Source organism: Phyllostomus discolor, chromosome 3 (genome assembly GCF_004126475.2).
Source record: "Phyllostomus discolor isolate MPI-MPIP mPhyDis1 chromosome 3, mPhyDis1.pri.v3, whole genome shotgun sequence".
Taxonomy (NCBI): Eukaryota; Metazoa; Chordata; class Mammalia; order Chiroptera; family Phyllostomidae; genus Phyllostomus; species Phyllostomus discolor.
In genome coordinates, this window is record NC_040905.2 from 63,051,855 (window position 1) to 63,065,772 (window position 13,918).

At 39.3% G+C, this 13,918-nt stretch overlaps 1 protein-coding gene across 2 annotated transcripts in view; it reads right to left on the reverse strand.

The window, feature by feature from the left end:
* Positions 1-13,918, reverse strand: part of ERAP1 (endoplasmic reticulum aminopeptidase 1) — a 32,882-nt gene that overhangs the window by 10,349 nt on the left and 8,615 nt on the right. For both annotated transcript variants that reach the window (XM_036020567.1, XM_028508192.2), the window contains 8 exons: positions 11,776-11,910; positions 8,536-8,656; positions 7,780-7,934; positions 7,329-7,442; positions 6,055-6,186; positions 3,191-3,322; positions 2,988-3,056; positions 1,326-1,480 (listed from right to left, as the gene is read on the reverse strand). In XM_036020567.1, coding sequence (XP_035876460.1) covers positions 1,326-1,480; positions 2,988-3,056; positions 3,191-3,322; positions 6,055-6,186; positions 7,329-7,442; positions 7,780-7,934; positions 8,536-8,656; positions 11,776-11,910 — 1,013 coding nt within the window. The remainder of the gene's footprint in view (positions 1-1,325; positions 1,481-2,987; positions 3,057-3,190; positions 3,323-6,054; positions 6,187-7,328; positions 7,443-7,779; positions 7,935-8,535; positions 8,657-11,775; positions 11,911-13,918) is intronic.

Here is a 13,918-nt window from a genome sequence, read left to right on the forward strand (position 1 = left end):
AGTTATTAAATTACCTATCATGTGCCAGACACCAGCTAGTTTAAGAAACAATGGTATCAGAGCTGCCAAAACCAAGAGATCAAAACACTCCCATCCTGTTTTCAGGAACTATTCATCCTTCTTAGTCTGCTTTAGTTAGGTTTAGGAATTTGGGCTCAAGTGAGCCCTGTCAGCCTTTACAGTGATTGGCTGGGAGCTCAGAGGGCCAAGCTTAAAAACTGTGACCACTAGTAATGGCACAAATTGTCATCATGTGCCTCCCGCATCATACACATATCACTTCTACAAAATTCCTGCTAACGATGTATAACTTGAATCTGATCATCAAGAAACAGCAGAAAACCCAAACTGGAGGACATCCCATAAAATAACTGACCTGTACTCTTCAAAAATGTCAAGGTCAAGAAGCACAAAGCCTGAGAAGCAGTTTCAGAGAAAAAGGACTAAGGAAATGGAACAATTAATACAATGTGATCCTAATACTGAATGCTGCCTGCACCAGAACTTTTTCTTTTTGCAACAAAGACATTAAAACAATTGGAAAAATCTGAATAAAGTTTGTAGATTAGATAATCTGCCAGGGGCCAGCATTGTATCAAGTTTATTTCATAATTTTGGTAATTGTGCTGTGGTTATATAAGTAAATATCCTTGTTTTGTTTTTTAGAAAATACCACACTGAAGTATTTTGGGGTAAAAGAGCATCATGTCTCCAAATTACTCTCAAATAGTTAAAAATATGTATATATTCACACAGCACATATTTGGAGATATATGCAGAGAGAAGTACAGCAAATGTAGTAAACAGTTAATATATACGTGGGAAATATAGATGGGGATTTTTTGCATGCTTCTTTCAACTTCTTCATTAAGTCTAAACTTCTTTTGGAATAAATTTTTTTTTAAATAATACCCATCTAGGGTCAATCAAGGTGCAGTGTGTCATTTTCAGTGATGTCTTTCTGTGGTGTGAAGCTGACAAGTTCCAGGAGCTAGCTCAGACTTCCAAAGGAAAAGAATTGAGTCTTTCGTAATTCCCAGAAATCAAAATTTCCAGACACTATTGTAATTTAGTGCTGGCTACTTAGATTGCAGCTTATTTCAAGCCAGTAACTAGAAATTACCATCCTGTCAAGCTACAAAACATGAGAGTGTTACAATAATTATATATCACCAACTTCACTAAGATGAACTAAGGTATAACTCAGCTTCACGGGATACGTAAATTTGATTGAAATGTAGCAATCAAAGGGCACTATTTCAAAAATAAGGTTTTATCCTACAAGTCAGGATAAAAAGAAATGTGTTGTTCTCAGTGAAGCTTACCCAGACTCGGGGTCGTCGTCTTGTCCTTTCAGGTAGCGTTCTTGCTTCATGTGCACGTTCCTCCCTCGCACGGTGACAGTTATCAGGGGAAAGCCCTGCTGCAGCGTCCAGGTGTTCATCATGGCTGTCACATCAAGGCCTTCCTGTTTCCAGTGCTGGATGATACAGAAAATGACAGATGCATGACCCACCTAGATGCAACTCTAAGACAAGAGATGGAACCCAAGCTTGCCCTCACACATGGAGCTGCTACCAGCTGACCACCTGCTCTGTGAAGCTCTTCCTCAGCCTTCCCTCTGCTCCCTCGAGCACAGTCCCCATCCACAGCGTGCTGGTCATTAAAGCACTGACTGTTTACTTTTCATTTCTTCCTCTACACATGTGTGTCTTGAGAACAGGTACCAGGCCTGGTTCTACTGGGTTGTTTGAGCTTGGCACCGAGCACAAAACAGGCATACAAATGAAAGTAGAGAAGGGAAAGTTGCCAGGTGTTCAGCACCTACTTAGTGATGCTGGCTCTCAGACAAGCAACGTTGGGAAACGTGTTCAGTCAGGAGCCTATAATTCCAAAGGGGCAACACCCAGATGCACCACACTGGACAAGCAATCATGAACTCGAAACAGGATATATTCTTTGATACTAAAAACAAAAACTTTTAAGAAATATTTAAAAGCTAATGAAAGGATAAAATACACTATAGAACAAATATATAAACTACTGAATAAAGCCATCTCTAAAAACAAAAAAGCCAAGGAAACAAAAACACAGTGGATAAAATTCTGTTAAATCTCCAGACTAACCCACAGCTGTCTACGAAAATGTGCTACAAGTCCAGACAAACAGAGATGTAGACTGTTCTGTGATTCTGGTGTTAGGAATTCTGTATAGTTTATCAGTTAAAAACCCCAACCTAGATCTAAATTCAGATCTCAGCTCTGCAATTTACTAGCCACATGCCTTTGGGTTTTATATTCCCATCTCTAAAACAGGGATAAAAATCCCCAACTGATAGGCCCACTGTGAGGAGTAAAGGCAATAATGCACATAAGTGCTTAACACATGACTGACATGTACTCAGTACTCAAGAATACTTGCTGCCATTATTTGTTTCCTTACAAATGAACTGTTATGAAAATGATTGACATCATCTCACTGATAAAGCCCTAATCTCCCACAGAAACCTGTTATAAATTCACTGCTTTACAGAGAGTGAAGCTGAAGAAATTAGTATCAGTGAGACATGTTACTGAAGAAAGTTGTGCAACTGCCTTCTGTACATAATTTTTTAAAAATTATAAAAGCCACCCTGGCCAAGTAGCTCAGTTGGTCAGAATGTTTTCCTTATATGCCAAGATTGTGGGTTCAATTCCTGGTCAGGGTACATACAAGAAGCAATCAATTAATGCATAAATAAGTGAAACAACAAATCGATGTTTCTTTCTCTTTCACTATCTCTCTATCTCTCCCTCCCTCCTTTTCTCTCTAAAAAAAATTTTTTTTAATTGTAAAAGCATGTCAGTCTGGTATAGTTTCAATGCAGTCTTATCAAGAGTGAGGGTGATATAATCAAGGACCTCGAAGTTAGGCACACAGCCAACCTTCAGAGGCTGTGGAGTAAAAGAATGTGCAGACGGGTAATGTGTACAGAGGTAAAAACTTACTGAGGATGAAGATGAATGTTGACCCCTAGAGCAAAAGCCATCCACCGTTTCTGTATCTGGAGGGCAAATCTAAAAACCAAAAGTACATACATCGCTCTCAATTCTGTAGAAAACACTCCATGATTCTTCTCAGAGTGATTAATATGAGAAAAAATAATACGCCTGTCAATCCCAAATGTAGAGATACACAAAAATATACTTACACTTGCCATGCTATTCCACAGGTCCTCGTTTTTCGTGTTTTTATAGCTGTACTTCTGGAGGTAATGTACGATACCACTTTTAAATGTATCGGCACCAAGATAATCCATTAGCATATTCAGAATACAAGCTCCCTGAAAGACGATATAAATAAGTGTTAGCTATACTTTGGATTTAATCTAATCAACCATCACATTTTATTTTGGAATAATTCATTTAAAAGTCTCCTTTTCTGGAAGAATTTCTTACTCTCTTCAAGGTGGAAGTAGTCTTTCTCTCAGCTCTACAGCAGTAATTTTCAATGTTTCTCATGTCATGGCACACAAACTAATCACTGAAATTCTAAGGCACACCAAAAAAATATATTCTTTGCTGATCTGACAAAAAAATAGGTATCATTTTGATTCATTCACACAGGATGGCTATTGTTATGTTGGCTGTTACCATTTTTTAATTGAAAATTTAAAGGAAAAGAGGTCAGTGTCCCTGACTAAATAGTCAAGTATGGCATGTTTTAAAAATTCTTATGGCACACTGGTTGGAAATTGCTACTCTGGGAGTGGTGGGGTCACAAAACAGGAAAAGCCTGGATCCCTGAATGTCTACATGAAGTGCATATCCCTGCCAACAGGACTGGCACTCTATTTTATTGAGCTATAATCGACATAGCATTATATTAGTTTCAGGTGTATGACATGACTTAATATTTGTATATATTGCAAAATATCACAGTAAATCTAACTCAACATTCGTCACCATATACAGTTACAAAATTTTTTTCTTGTCATGAAGACTTTTAAGGTCTACTCTTAGCAACTTTCAAATATGCAGTACATTATTACCTATAGTCATCATACTGTACATTATAACCCATAACTTTTTATATTTAAAAGTTTGTACCTTTTGACCCCCCCTTTATCCATTTTGCCCATGTCCCACGCCCTGTCTCTGGCAACCACCAATCCGTTCTCTATGAGCTTGGTTTTTTGCTTCTGTTTTTTTTTTTTAAGATTCCACATATAAGTGAAATCATACAGTATTTGTCTTTCTCTCACTTATTTCACTTAGCATAAAACCCCCAAGGTCCATCCATGTTGTTATAAATGGCAAGATTTTCTTTTTTATGGCTGAATAATATTCATATATATATTATATATATAATGTGTGTATATATAACATATATGCTGCACACCATTTATCCATTCACCCATCAATAAACATTTAGGTTGTTTCCATATCTTGGGTGTTGTAAGTAATACTGCAATGAACATGGAGTGCACGGATGTTTAGGTTAGTGTTTTCATTTTCTTTGGAGAATGAACAGAAGTGAAATCACTGGATCACACGGTAGTTCTATTTTTAATTTTCTGAGGAACCCCTATAATGTTTTCCATAGTGGCTGCACTGATACACATTCCCATCAACAGTGCTGGGAACCCTTTTTGCCACATCCTCGCCGACATGTTACTTGTCTTTTTCATTGTCGCCCTCCTAACAGGTGTGAGGTGGCATCTCACTTTGGTTTTTGATTTGCATTTCCCCAATGATTCATGATGTTGAACACCTTTTCACATACCGTTTGGCTATTTGTATGTCTTCTTTGTAAAATTTCTACTTTGTAAAATGTCTACTCAGGTCCTCTGCCCATTTTCAATCAGATTGGTTTTGTTATGAAACTGTATGAGTCCTTTTTATATTTTGGATATTAACCCCTCATTAGATACATGGTTTGCAAACATTTTTTCCCACTCCATATTGGTCTTTTCATTTTGTTTATTTTGCCATGTATAAGTTTTGAGTTTATTGTAGTCCCACTTGTTTGTTTTTGCTTTTGTTGCTTGTACTTGTGGGTTCATATACAAAAAAAAAAACCATTGCCAAGACCCATGTCCAGCAGCTTTTCCCTTGTGTTTTCCTGATGGATTTTTATGGTTTTGGTCTTAAGTTTAAGTCTTTAGTCCAATTTGAGTTCAGTTCTGTGAATGGTATAACATAGGGGTCCAGGTTTCCCAACACCATCTGTTAAAGAGACTGGCCTTTCCCAATTCTATATCCTTGGCTACTTGGTCATAAATTTACCATAGACACATGCATTTATTTCTGGACTCTAAATTCTGCTCCATTGTTTTATGTGTTTGTTTATATCTATTTTCATCTCCCCTGCACTATTACATAAACATCTGAGCAAGAAATACCTTTCTGTTTGCTGTAAATAAAACAGCCAAACATAATGATAAATGGCACATTCTCTGCCTCAGTGAGAAGACAATAGAAATGGTGGCATTAGAAGAAGTGGAAAAGCAGAAACTTTCACTTCATAAAGGAGCCATCACTTAGCTGCAGCCTATGTTGCCAAAGGAAATACAGCCCACTGTGACCAGAATTCTTCTTCCCCTCATCTAAGAGAAGCAAGATGTCTGGATTTTTATGTAAAATCTCCCAATTATTAAATGTTGGCATCAATTCTGTTATTAATCACATCGCGCAGGACAGTGCTTTGCAGTTCAACAATGCAAACCATTCCCAAAGGCACTGAAAGTTAAGTCACACAAGGGCAGGAACTTTTGCCTGGTACAAAGTCAATGCTCATTTGAGACCTAATTACATAAGTTGAAAATTCATGGCCTACTAAAACTCAACAGAGTAAATGAAGAATTTGCCAAAATTTAATCTTCAGGATTACTAAACGAATTGCAAGTCAGTCCTAAATGAGTGAACTCCTGCCAGCACAGGTCAGCATACAAGGCATTCAGTCTGGGTTGTTCCTTATGAAGGGTGAGTTACCCCACAACCCTAACTAAAATCCCTCCACCTCAGTATTTATAAGTTTCAGTGTCCAAACTGCACTCTTATTATCCGTCTTTACCTTTTCATAAGACACCTCATCAAACATCTCCCGAATCTGAGTAGGATTCTCCACCAGTGTGGACACAGGATGTGAGGAATTTAATGCATCTACCTCCATTGCATCAAAACACTTGCCAAAGAAATAATCTTCCTATTGAAACAGAAAAAGACAACATGACTTATGATTTACACATAGATGAAAACTATGACAGGAGGAAGTCTTGATCTGGGGTAGCAGATTTTATATTTCTAACTTCTGGTCCAATATATTCCATATTCACAGAATTTACAAAATAAAAATCTTTTAAAGAGTAACCAAGAAAAAATGATTTTTGGTAAACATTTTAGATTTCTCTCACCTTAAGTATTTACTTATCACTTTAGGATTAAAGAACTCATATTAACTTAAAAACAAAACCACTATGCCTATAGCCAAATAGCAACAAAACAAGAAACTAAAATGTAGAGTGCTTTCAACATTTGCAGTCATCATCTATAGTATTTTACAGCAAAGAGATTTAGCTTTAAAACCATGTAGTGAAAGAAAAAATAATGGAGGACAAATTCCAACTATAACCTGATTTATTAAGGCCTATTAACCAATAGAATAATACACTTAATATAATCACTTTAAAGTTTATGTGGAAACATAGGAAAATACTTATGATCTATTGTAGCATAATAATTATATGTACATTATAATCATAACTATGTACAAATTATGTATACAAGAAGATGAAAGTAGAAAATAAATATGAGCAAATTAAATAATTATAGAAGAATAAAGGATCTTTTTATATAAAGTTTAGTTTCTTTTAAATTTTACTGCATGTGATTGTCACAAGTTAAACACACGACTTTTAATATAAACATGTGGAGGTTCCATGAGTCTACGTTCATATACAGTCAAATGTGCAGTTGCCTTAAGAATAATTTATTTGATTTGGCAAGTAGAATTCTACTGAAAGAATAGCAGACTGTCCCTAACACTTCTTTTGTGAGCACTCTGACCGCTGGAAAAATGATACAGAACAGACAGGCTCTCATTGCTTCTATTAAAGGAGGACAACATTTAATACAATTTTACAGCAATCATAGATTCACAATTTAGCTTGGAAATAAGCCTTTGTTATATATATATGTAAAGTTCACTAGCATTTTGGGAACATGATTCATATCTAAACTTCCAAAGAAGTTATTAATCTATGAATTCTCTAATCAAAACTATTTTCCAGAAATATTGAACAAAGCAACAAATTAACCTAAAAATGTAAAAAATAAGTAAATTCTTACAACTCTCAGTTCTGGATGAGTCACACGGACAGACACAAACTCCATGAACTTGGCAAATCCCTCATTTAGCCAAAGATCATTCCACCATTCCATAGTGACCAGGTTCCCAAACCACTGAAAGGAAAACATCACTCAGATTATTCACACATTTCTATGGAGAACAGGATTATCTACACAGCCATAAACATAAGGCCTTCAGAAGGAAATATATTTTATATGTATAATGTCAGCTGGATGGATGTTAACATCATATAACTAATATTTTATCAAAATAAAAAGAAAACCCTTTAAATATTGATTTTAAAACATGGCAGCTAAGACTTTAAAGAAATCATTTTTCCTATAGAAAAAAAGACAAAGTAGAAATTTGAATAGCCTCAAATGTCCCATAAAAGCAATACAGACACAGTTTAACTTCACTTTTTAAGAAGTGCAATTGAGCTTTTTATACCTGATGGGCGAGTTCGTGGGACACAATCATGGTGATGCCAAGCTTACTGGATGCAGAAGACTTTTCAGCATCAAACAACAGAGAGGACTCCCTATACGTCGTCAGGCCCCAGTTTTCCATAGCGCCAGACTGAAAGTCAGGAATGGCAGCGAGATCTTGGGAACCGGAAAAGAAATACATATTAACCGATCTACAAGCTACACATTGCTCAAACACACTAACTTTCAGAATGGATAAACGTAGTAATTAAACCTAAGCTGCCCGAGCAGGATCATAAATTCTGGGATGGAAGAACCTTGCACAGTGGAGAAAAGGCACATAGTGACTCATTCAGGTCAAACTTGGGTCACAGGCCTCCTGACTCCATTTCTAACTTTCTGACAAGTAGTTTAGGATTGAAAAATTGTAACAATTGCCTTAATAATCTACTCTACTTTGAATACTCAAGATCCCCATAAACTTAAAACCTCAAACACAAAATAGTTATAAAGGATCTTAAGAGAAAATGCAGATTTTCTTTTGCTGTATAAATATATTTATTCAAAAAAAATATGTGTGGAGCATCTTCTGTGTTCCTACCAAGTACGTGTGAACAATGAAAAATGCACTATTTGTCCTTTGTTGTCTGGCTACTAACATAGGGTTTTAATGAATTGAGGGGCGCATGAGATAACGACAGGGATGCTAATTAGGGGAGTATAATCTACGGCTGGGATCATTTAATCCACATTTGTAATATCTGTGTAAAACCTCTACCTTGTTTGGGTAAGGGATAAGGAATGCCAAAATAATCCTCATAAAATTCCAGAAGAGTCACTGCAGCGCCCAGTGCGTAATCTGCCTGGTTTATCTTGTCTGGCACAGCATACACGGAAACCTGAAGAGAAAGGCATAATAAGAAAGTCAGTCGAATGCCATAGTGGTTTCTCTCCACAACTGCAAGGAAGACTGACATTAGTAGCTTCATATTGTGGAATCTGGCTGCCAATATCAAAGAAGGCAACTGGAAGTTCTGTTTCTTGTATTAACGTTGACTATTCCTGATAAACTCCCCTTCTGAAACAACTATGAATGCTGGACAACACATACAAAGATGTCTCTTTAATTGTTTTCATGTGATAGTGATAAAGATAACTTAAGAGGCCAGAAATGAAGTGACCGCAGGATCCTCAGAAACCAGCAAAACAATGCAGCCAGGTTTTGCCCTGAGCACATTAGCTCAAGACAGGCAGACTTGTGCTTCAGTTTTCATGGCATTGAAAGACCCAGAGGGGATGAGGCAAAACCCAAAGGCTGCTTAAGATGTGCAGTGAAACAGGAGATGCACCTTGGCAAAGGCTGAACCCTAAAGGACCACACCCTAATGTAATGGTGAACTAGAAATAACCACCCCCTTCCTCAAGAAGACTGCACTGAAGACTGTCTTTTTCAAGTGTTGGTGCAATATGGGGAAGAATGAAAGACCCCCTCAGAGAGTTTGTAACTAAAAGCTAACCATGCTGTTCAGCAGTTGGATTCAGGATCACCAGGCTGTCTAAAAACCCAAAGCCAGTAATTTGAGTTAAAGCGGTACCAGGCTGCTAAGTGCCTGCAGTCAAGACAAATCCTCTCTGGAATAATCCACCTTCAACTCAGGCAATACAAGTTCACATGCATAATTCACAACATGTACATAGGAATAAGAAGATACTGTGAGCAACAGCCATGCGAAACCATAAACCACAGAACCAGACACACAAAGACTTTAGCCATGACAATTACTAGACACAGAATATAAAATGTTTAATAAGTTTCAAGAAATTAGGCCCTGGCTGGCATAGCTCAGTGGATTGAGTGCAGGCTTCGAACCAAAGTGTCACAGGTTCGATTCCCAGCCAGGATACATGCCTGGGTTGCAGGCCACAACCCCCAGCAACCACACATTGATGTTTCTCTCTCTCTCTCTATTTCCCTCCCTTCCCTCTCTAAAAATAAATAAATAAAATCTTAAAAAAAGAGAAAGAAATAAAAGGACTAAAAACATTAGCATGTGAAATGGGTTCTGATACCCAGTTCCTAAGTGGGTATGTGTCGGGGTGGTTTCCCCCACATCACCAAGCAACTCTCCAACTCCAGCGGGTGTCCTACAGTTTAACTCAGTTCTGACACTGTCTAACCGCAGATAGCATCAGATTCCACAGGGCAAGGGTTCAGCCCCACAAGACTGTCCCCTTCCCTCCCCTTCACTTCAAATGCCAGTCACAAGTCCAGGTTTTCGCCTGTGCTTCTGAACAAGTGGATATAAATGGAAGGTTTCAACATCCCCTCCTTGGGTTTGATTGATTTGCTGGAGGAATTCATAGTCCAAAGTTTACTTACTAGATTACCAGTTCACTGTGAAAGGAAATACCTCAAGAACAGTCACATGGAAGAGATACACAGGACAAGATATGGGGAAAGGGTGCAGAGCTTCAGTGTTCAGTTCCCTCTCCTAGCGCGCTACCCCCACCCCCAGCACCTCCACACATTCACCAACCTGGAAGCTCTCTGACCCGTTGTTTGGGTTTTTATGGAGGCGCAGACACAAGCATGGCTGATTAAATCATTGACTATTGGTGATAGAACTCAATATCCAGCTGAGATCAGGAGTGATTTTACAAGGTCCAACCGTCCAATTACTTAGTTGATTCTTGGCAACCAGCACCCTCACCCCCCTGCCCCTGACCCATCCTTAGGTTCCTAGGGACTTTCCAAAGGTCACCTCATTAATGAAACAAGAGACGCCTTTATTGCTCCCTATATTTAGGAAACTTGAAGGGTTTCAGGAGCTCTGTGTCAGAATTGGGAGGAAGACCAAATATGTATTTTTAATTATAAGCCACAAAATCAGTATGGAAGAGACATTATAAAAAGGCTCATTCATAAAAGATTGAGAGGGCAAACCAACAAGTGGGTGTGTTTGTTGATAGTTTCACTGCTGAATTTAGATTGCTCCCTACATTCAAGTTTCAAGCATCACCTCCAAATCCCCAGGTAAGTAGAGATATCTCCACAAGAATAAGAAGCTTCAGCCCAGCCCTGGCTGGCGTAGCTCAGTGGATTGAGCGCGGGCTGGGAACCAAAGTGTCCCAGGTTCGATTCCCAGCCGGGGTACATGACTGGGTTGCAGGCCATAACCCCCAGCAACTGCACATTGATGTTTCTCTCTCTCCCTCTCCCTCACCCCCCCTCTCTCTCTCTTTCTCCCTCCCTCCCTCCCTCCCTTCCCTCTCTAAAAATAAATAAATAAAATCTTAAAAAAAAAAAAAGAAGCTTCAGCCCTATGGGAACAAAAGGCAATTTAGCAGTGAAACCCTGACTATTCAGGCCTCAGTGAAATCCAGTACAAATAAGTGAGGTATCTCAAAAAAAAAAACAAAAATAAAAACAAAAAGTGCCTTGCAGCTCCTTGCATTCAGAGCCACAGCAGAGAGTTGTATAGTTTGTCCACTACACAAAGGTACCCAGACAAGGAGCGAGTGCCCCACAAAACAAGACTTCTTCCTCCAGTGTTCCACCACTCCCTGGTCCAGAGGCTCTGAGAGCCATTTCATGCTCCAAGCAGACGGGCCTTCCTTCCCAGGGCCAGAAGTCCCCAGCTCAGATAGTCAGTGGCATTCATTTCTAAAGTGCAGAGCTATAGCCAGAAGCAACCTTAGAAACCATTGCAGGATCATGTCCAACCTACACATTTTAAAGAAGTATAAAAACAAGTTCAAAAAGGAGGGAGCAGGGCCTTGGTTGGACAGGCAGTTAGTGGTGGAGCCAGAACTGTGACACGGACCGGGCCCAGCCTCCCTACATGCTTGTTACTAGAACCTCACTGTAAGTACGAGCTTCTGTGGTAGTAGGATCGCCAACCCTGATGGGCCCACGACCGAGGGGGTTCCCAGGGTGCAGACTTCCAATTTTAAAGCCAAGATAGTCCCAGGCAGACCAGGCTGCGCTGGTCACCCTGTGTGACAATCACAGGTTCACCTTGACTCCGCTCTTGGTCATCTTGCTGACAGACTTAAAATCTGAAATAATGAAGGCCACCAGGTAGGTGCTCATCTTGACAGTGACATCAAAATGGTCTTCGATGAGTCCTTCGGCAACAGTCACAGATTTAACCTAAAATCAGAATAACTTACATCATCAAATAATCCAGTGTGATAAAAATATTTCATACAGAGAAATTTCCTACCAGACATGTCATTGAAAGTATATGGTATGGCATTTTTACAATTAAAAATTTTTCTTTCCAGTTGCAGTTTGGATATTAAGGCCAAATCATTCCATTCAAATACTTTTTAAATTGAGATATAATTCATATACCATAAAATTCACAATTTTAAAGTGTAAAATTCAGTGGGCTTTTAAAAATTATATTCACACAGTTGTGCAACCATCACCACTTAATTTCTTATAAATAATCCAGATGGCTGCAAACTGACTTATATTTGGCACATGAGCATTAACAATAAAGATGGGACGAAACAAAACTGAGGTTACTGGTTTTGCCAAGACGTAGTCTATGTGTCCTTCATTACATGGAAGTGCAACGTCTAACTTATTTTCTACACTGGGCAAGTACACAACCGTATACAGCCTTAAAAGAGCTTCTGCTTTCCCAAACAAGCAACCCATGCCTGGGCCTGACCCTGCAAACCTGCACACTCTGATCAGCTTCACTGGAATCAGCTTTTAAATGCAATCAAAAAGCAGCCTTGCAGAGTGGGGTGGGAGGGGTGGAGGTCCAGTCTAAGACATCCACTCCCAATGAAGAAAGTCTCATACCTCGGCCAACAGAAAGCACAGGGGCAGGATTTGGAGAAAGGACCCTCCACAGCTAGCCTGGCATTCCATTGTTAACGCATGCTTTTTCCTATAATCTTCCCTCCACCCCCATTTCTGCACCCTGGCCCTTCTTCTCAATACCCTCGAGCTGGTCACTCTCTGGTCATCCAAGCCCTGACTCTAGTAGTCAACCCCAGTTTACACCTGAAGAACACAAAATTACCTTTTCTTTTTAAAATGCTTTTACCAACCCCTAACCAACATTTTCTTTCCTGATCCTGTGATAATTATGAGAAAAGTAAGCTAAATTAATTCAAATTTAAATGTGATTAACTATTTGCTTTTCTAGCCTCCAACAAGATCCTTTCAGACTCCACTGTCTTTCCCCACCACCCCATGTCTGCAGCCTGATTCAGGCTGCTCCTGTTCTGCCCAGGAGAGGGCTTTCCTGTCCAAGGGACAAGATCACATTAGAGTTTCCTATCCTCAACAAGTAGGTCCTGGAAATCCTTGGATTTATGCTCCATTTTGCATCTTTGCAAAGCCTCAGAGGCCTCTTCCCCTGCAAGCCTATGAATCTCTCTACCAACCTTGTCTCTCTCCCTGGTCCTTTATTTTCCTAAAGCTGTAATTCTCCAGAGAACTCACTACTGTCTTGGGAGTAATACCATAATGTTGGGGGAGGGAACTATAGTTTGAAAAAACATGTCCTCTATCTCAAATTCATATTAGAAAAATGACAATTTTTTCCTTATCTTTCATATATGAATGTGGGGAGGGGGAGATACAAGTTCTTGGCTGGCCGGGATTTTCAGAAGGATGCCTTTCATAGGGGATGGCCCTCTAGGGGGACCTGTCAGAGTCTTGTTTGAGGAAGGGATCCTTAAGGTATTTAGGGAGGATATGAAGTTTTAAAGGTTGAGGAGTACTGCACTAGAGGTTGGTCTGTGGCACTCTGGGTCCCTTCGTGCACAGGTATTACACAGGGATGGGACGGGCAGTCCTTCAGGACTCGGGACAAAGCCTGGCCTCTCTGAACAAAGGATGCGGGCACTTCAGGGGCTGGTCTGCCTCTGCTACAGAATGACAGTTCAGCGGATGCTTTTTCTAAGCTGCCAGAATCATAGGATAATGGCACTTACAGTTGTTGTGCTCATTTGGCACAATCATCTCTCGCCACTTTGAAAAAATAAGAAGAAACACTGTCCACATCTGCCTTGAAATTGAAGAGTAATGGTTTCTTTAAAGGAAACAGAGCTACCTATCATTACTTACTGTTAGTATTCAAATATTCTGAAAATATTACTTTTTTCCTTTTCTGTCTGCCCACTCTCATGCATAT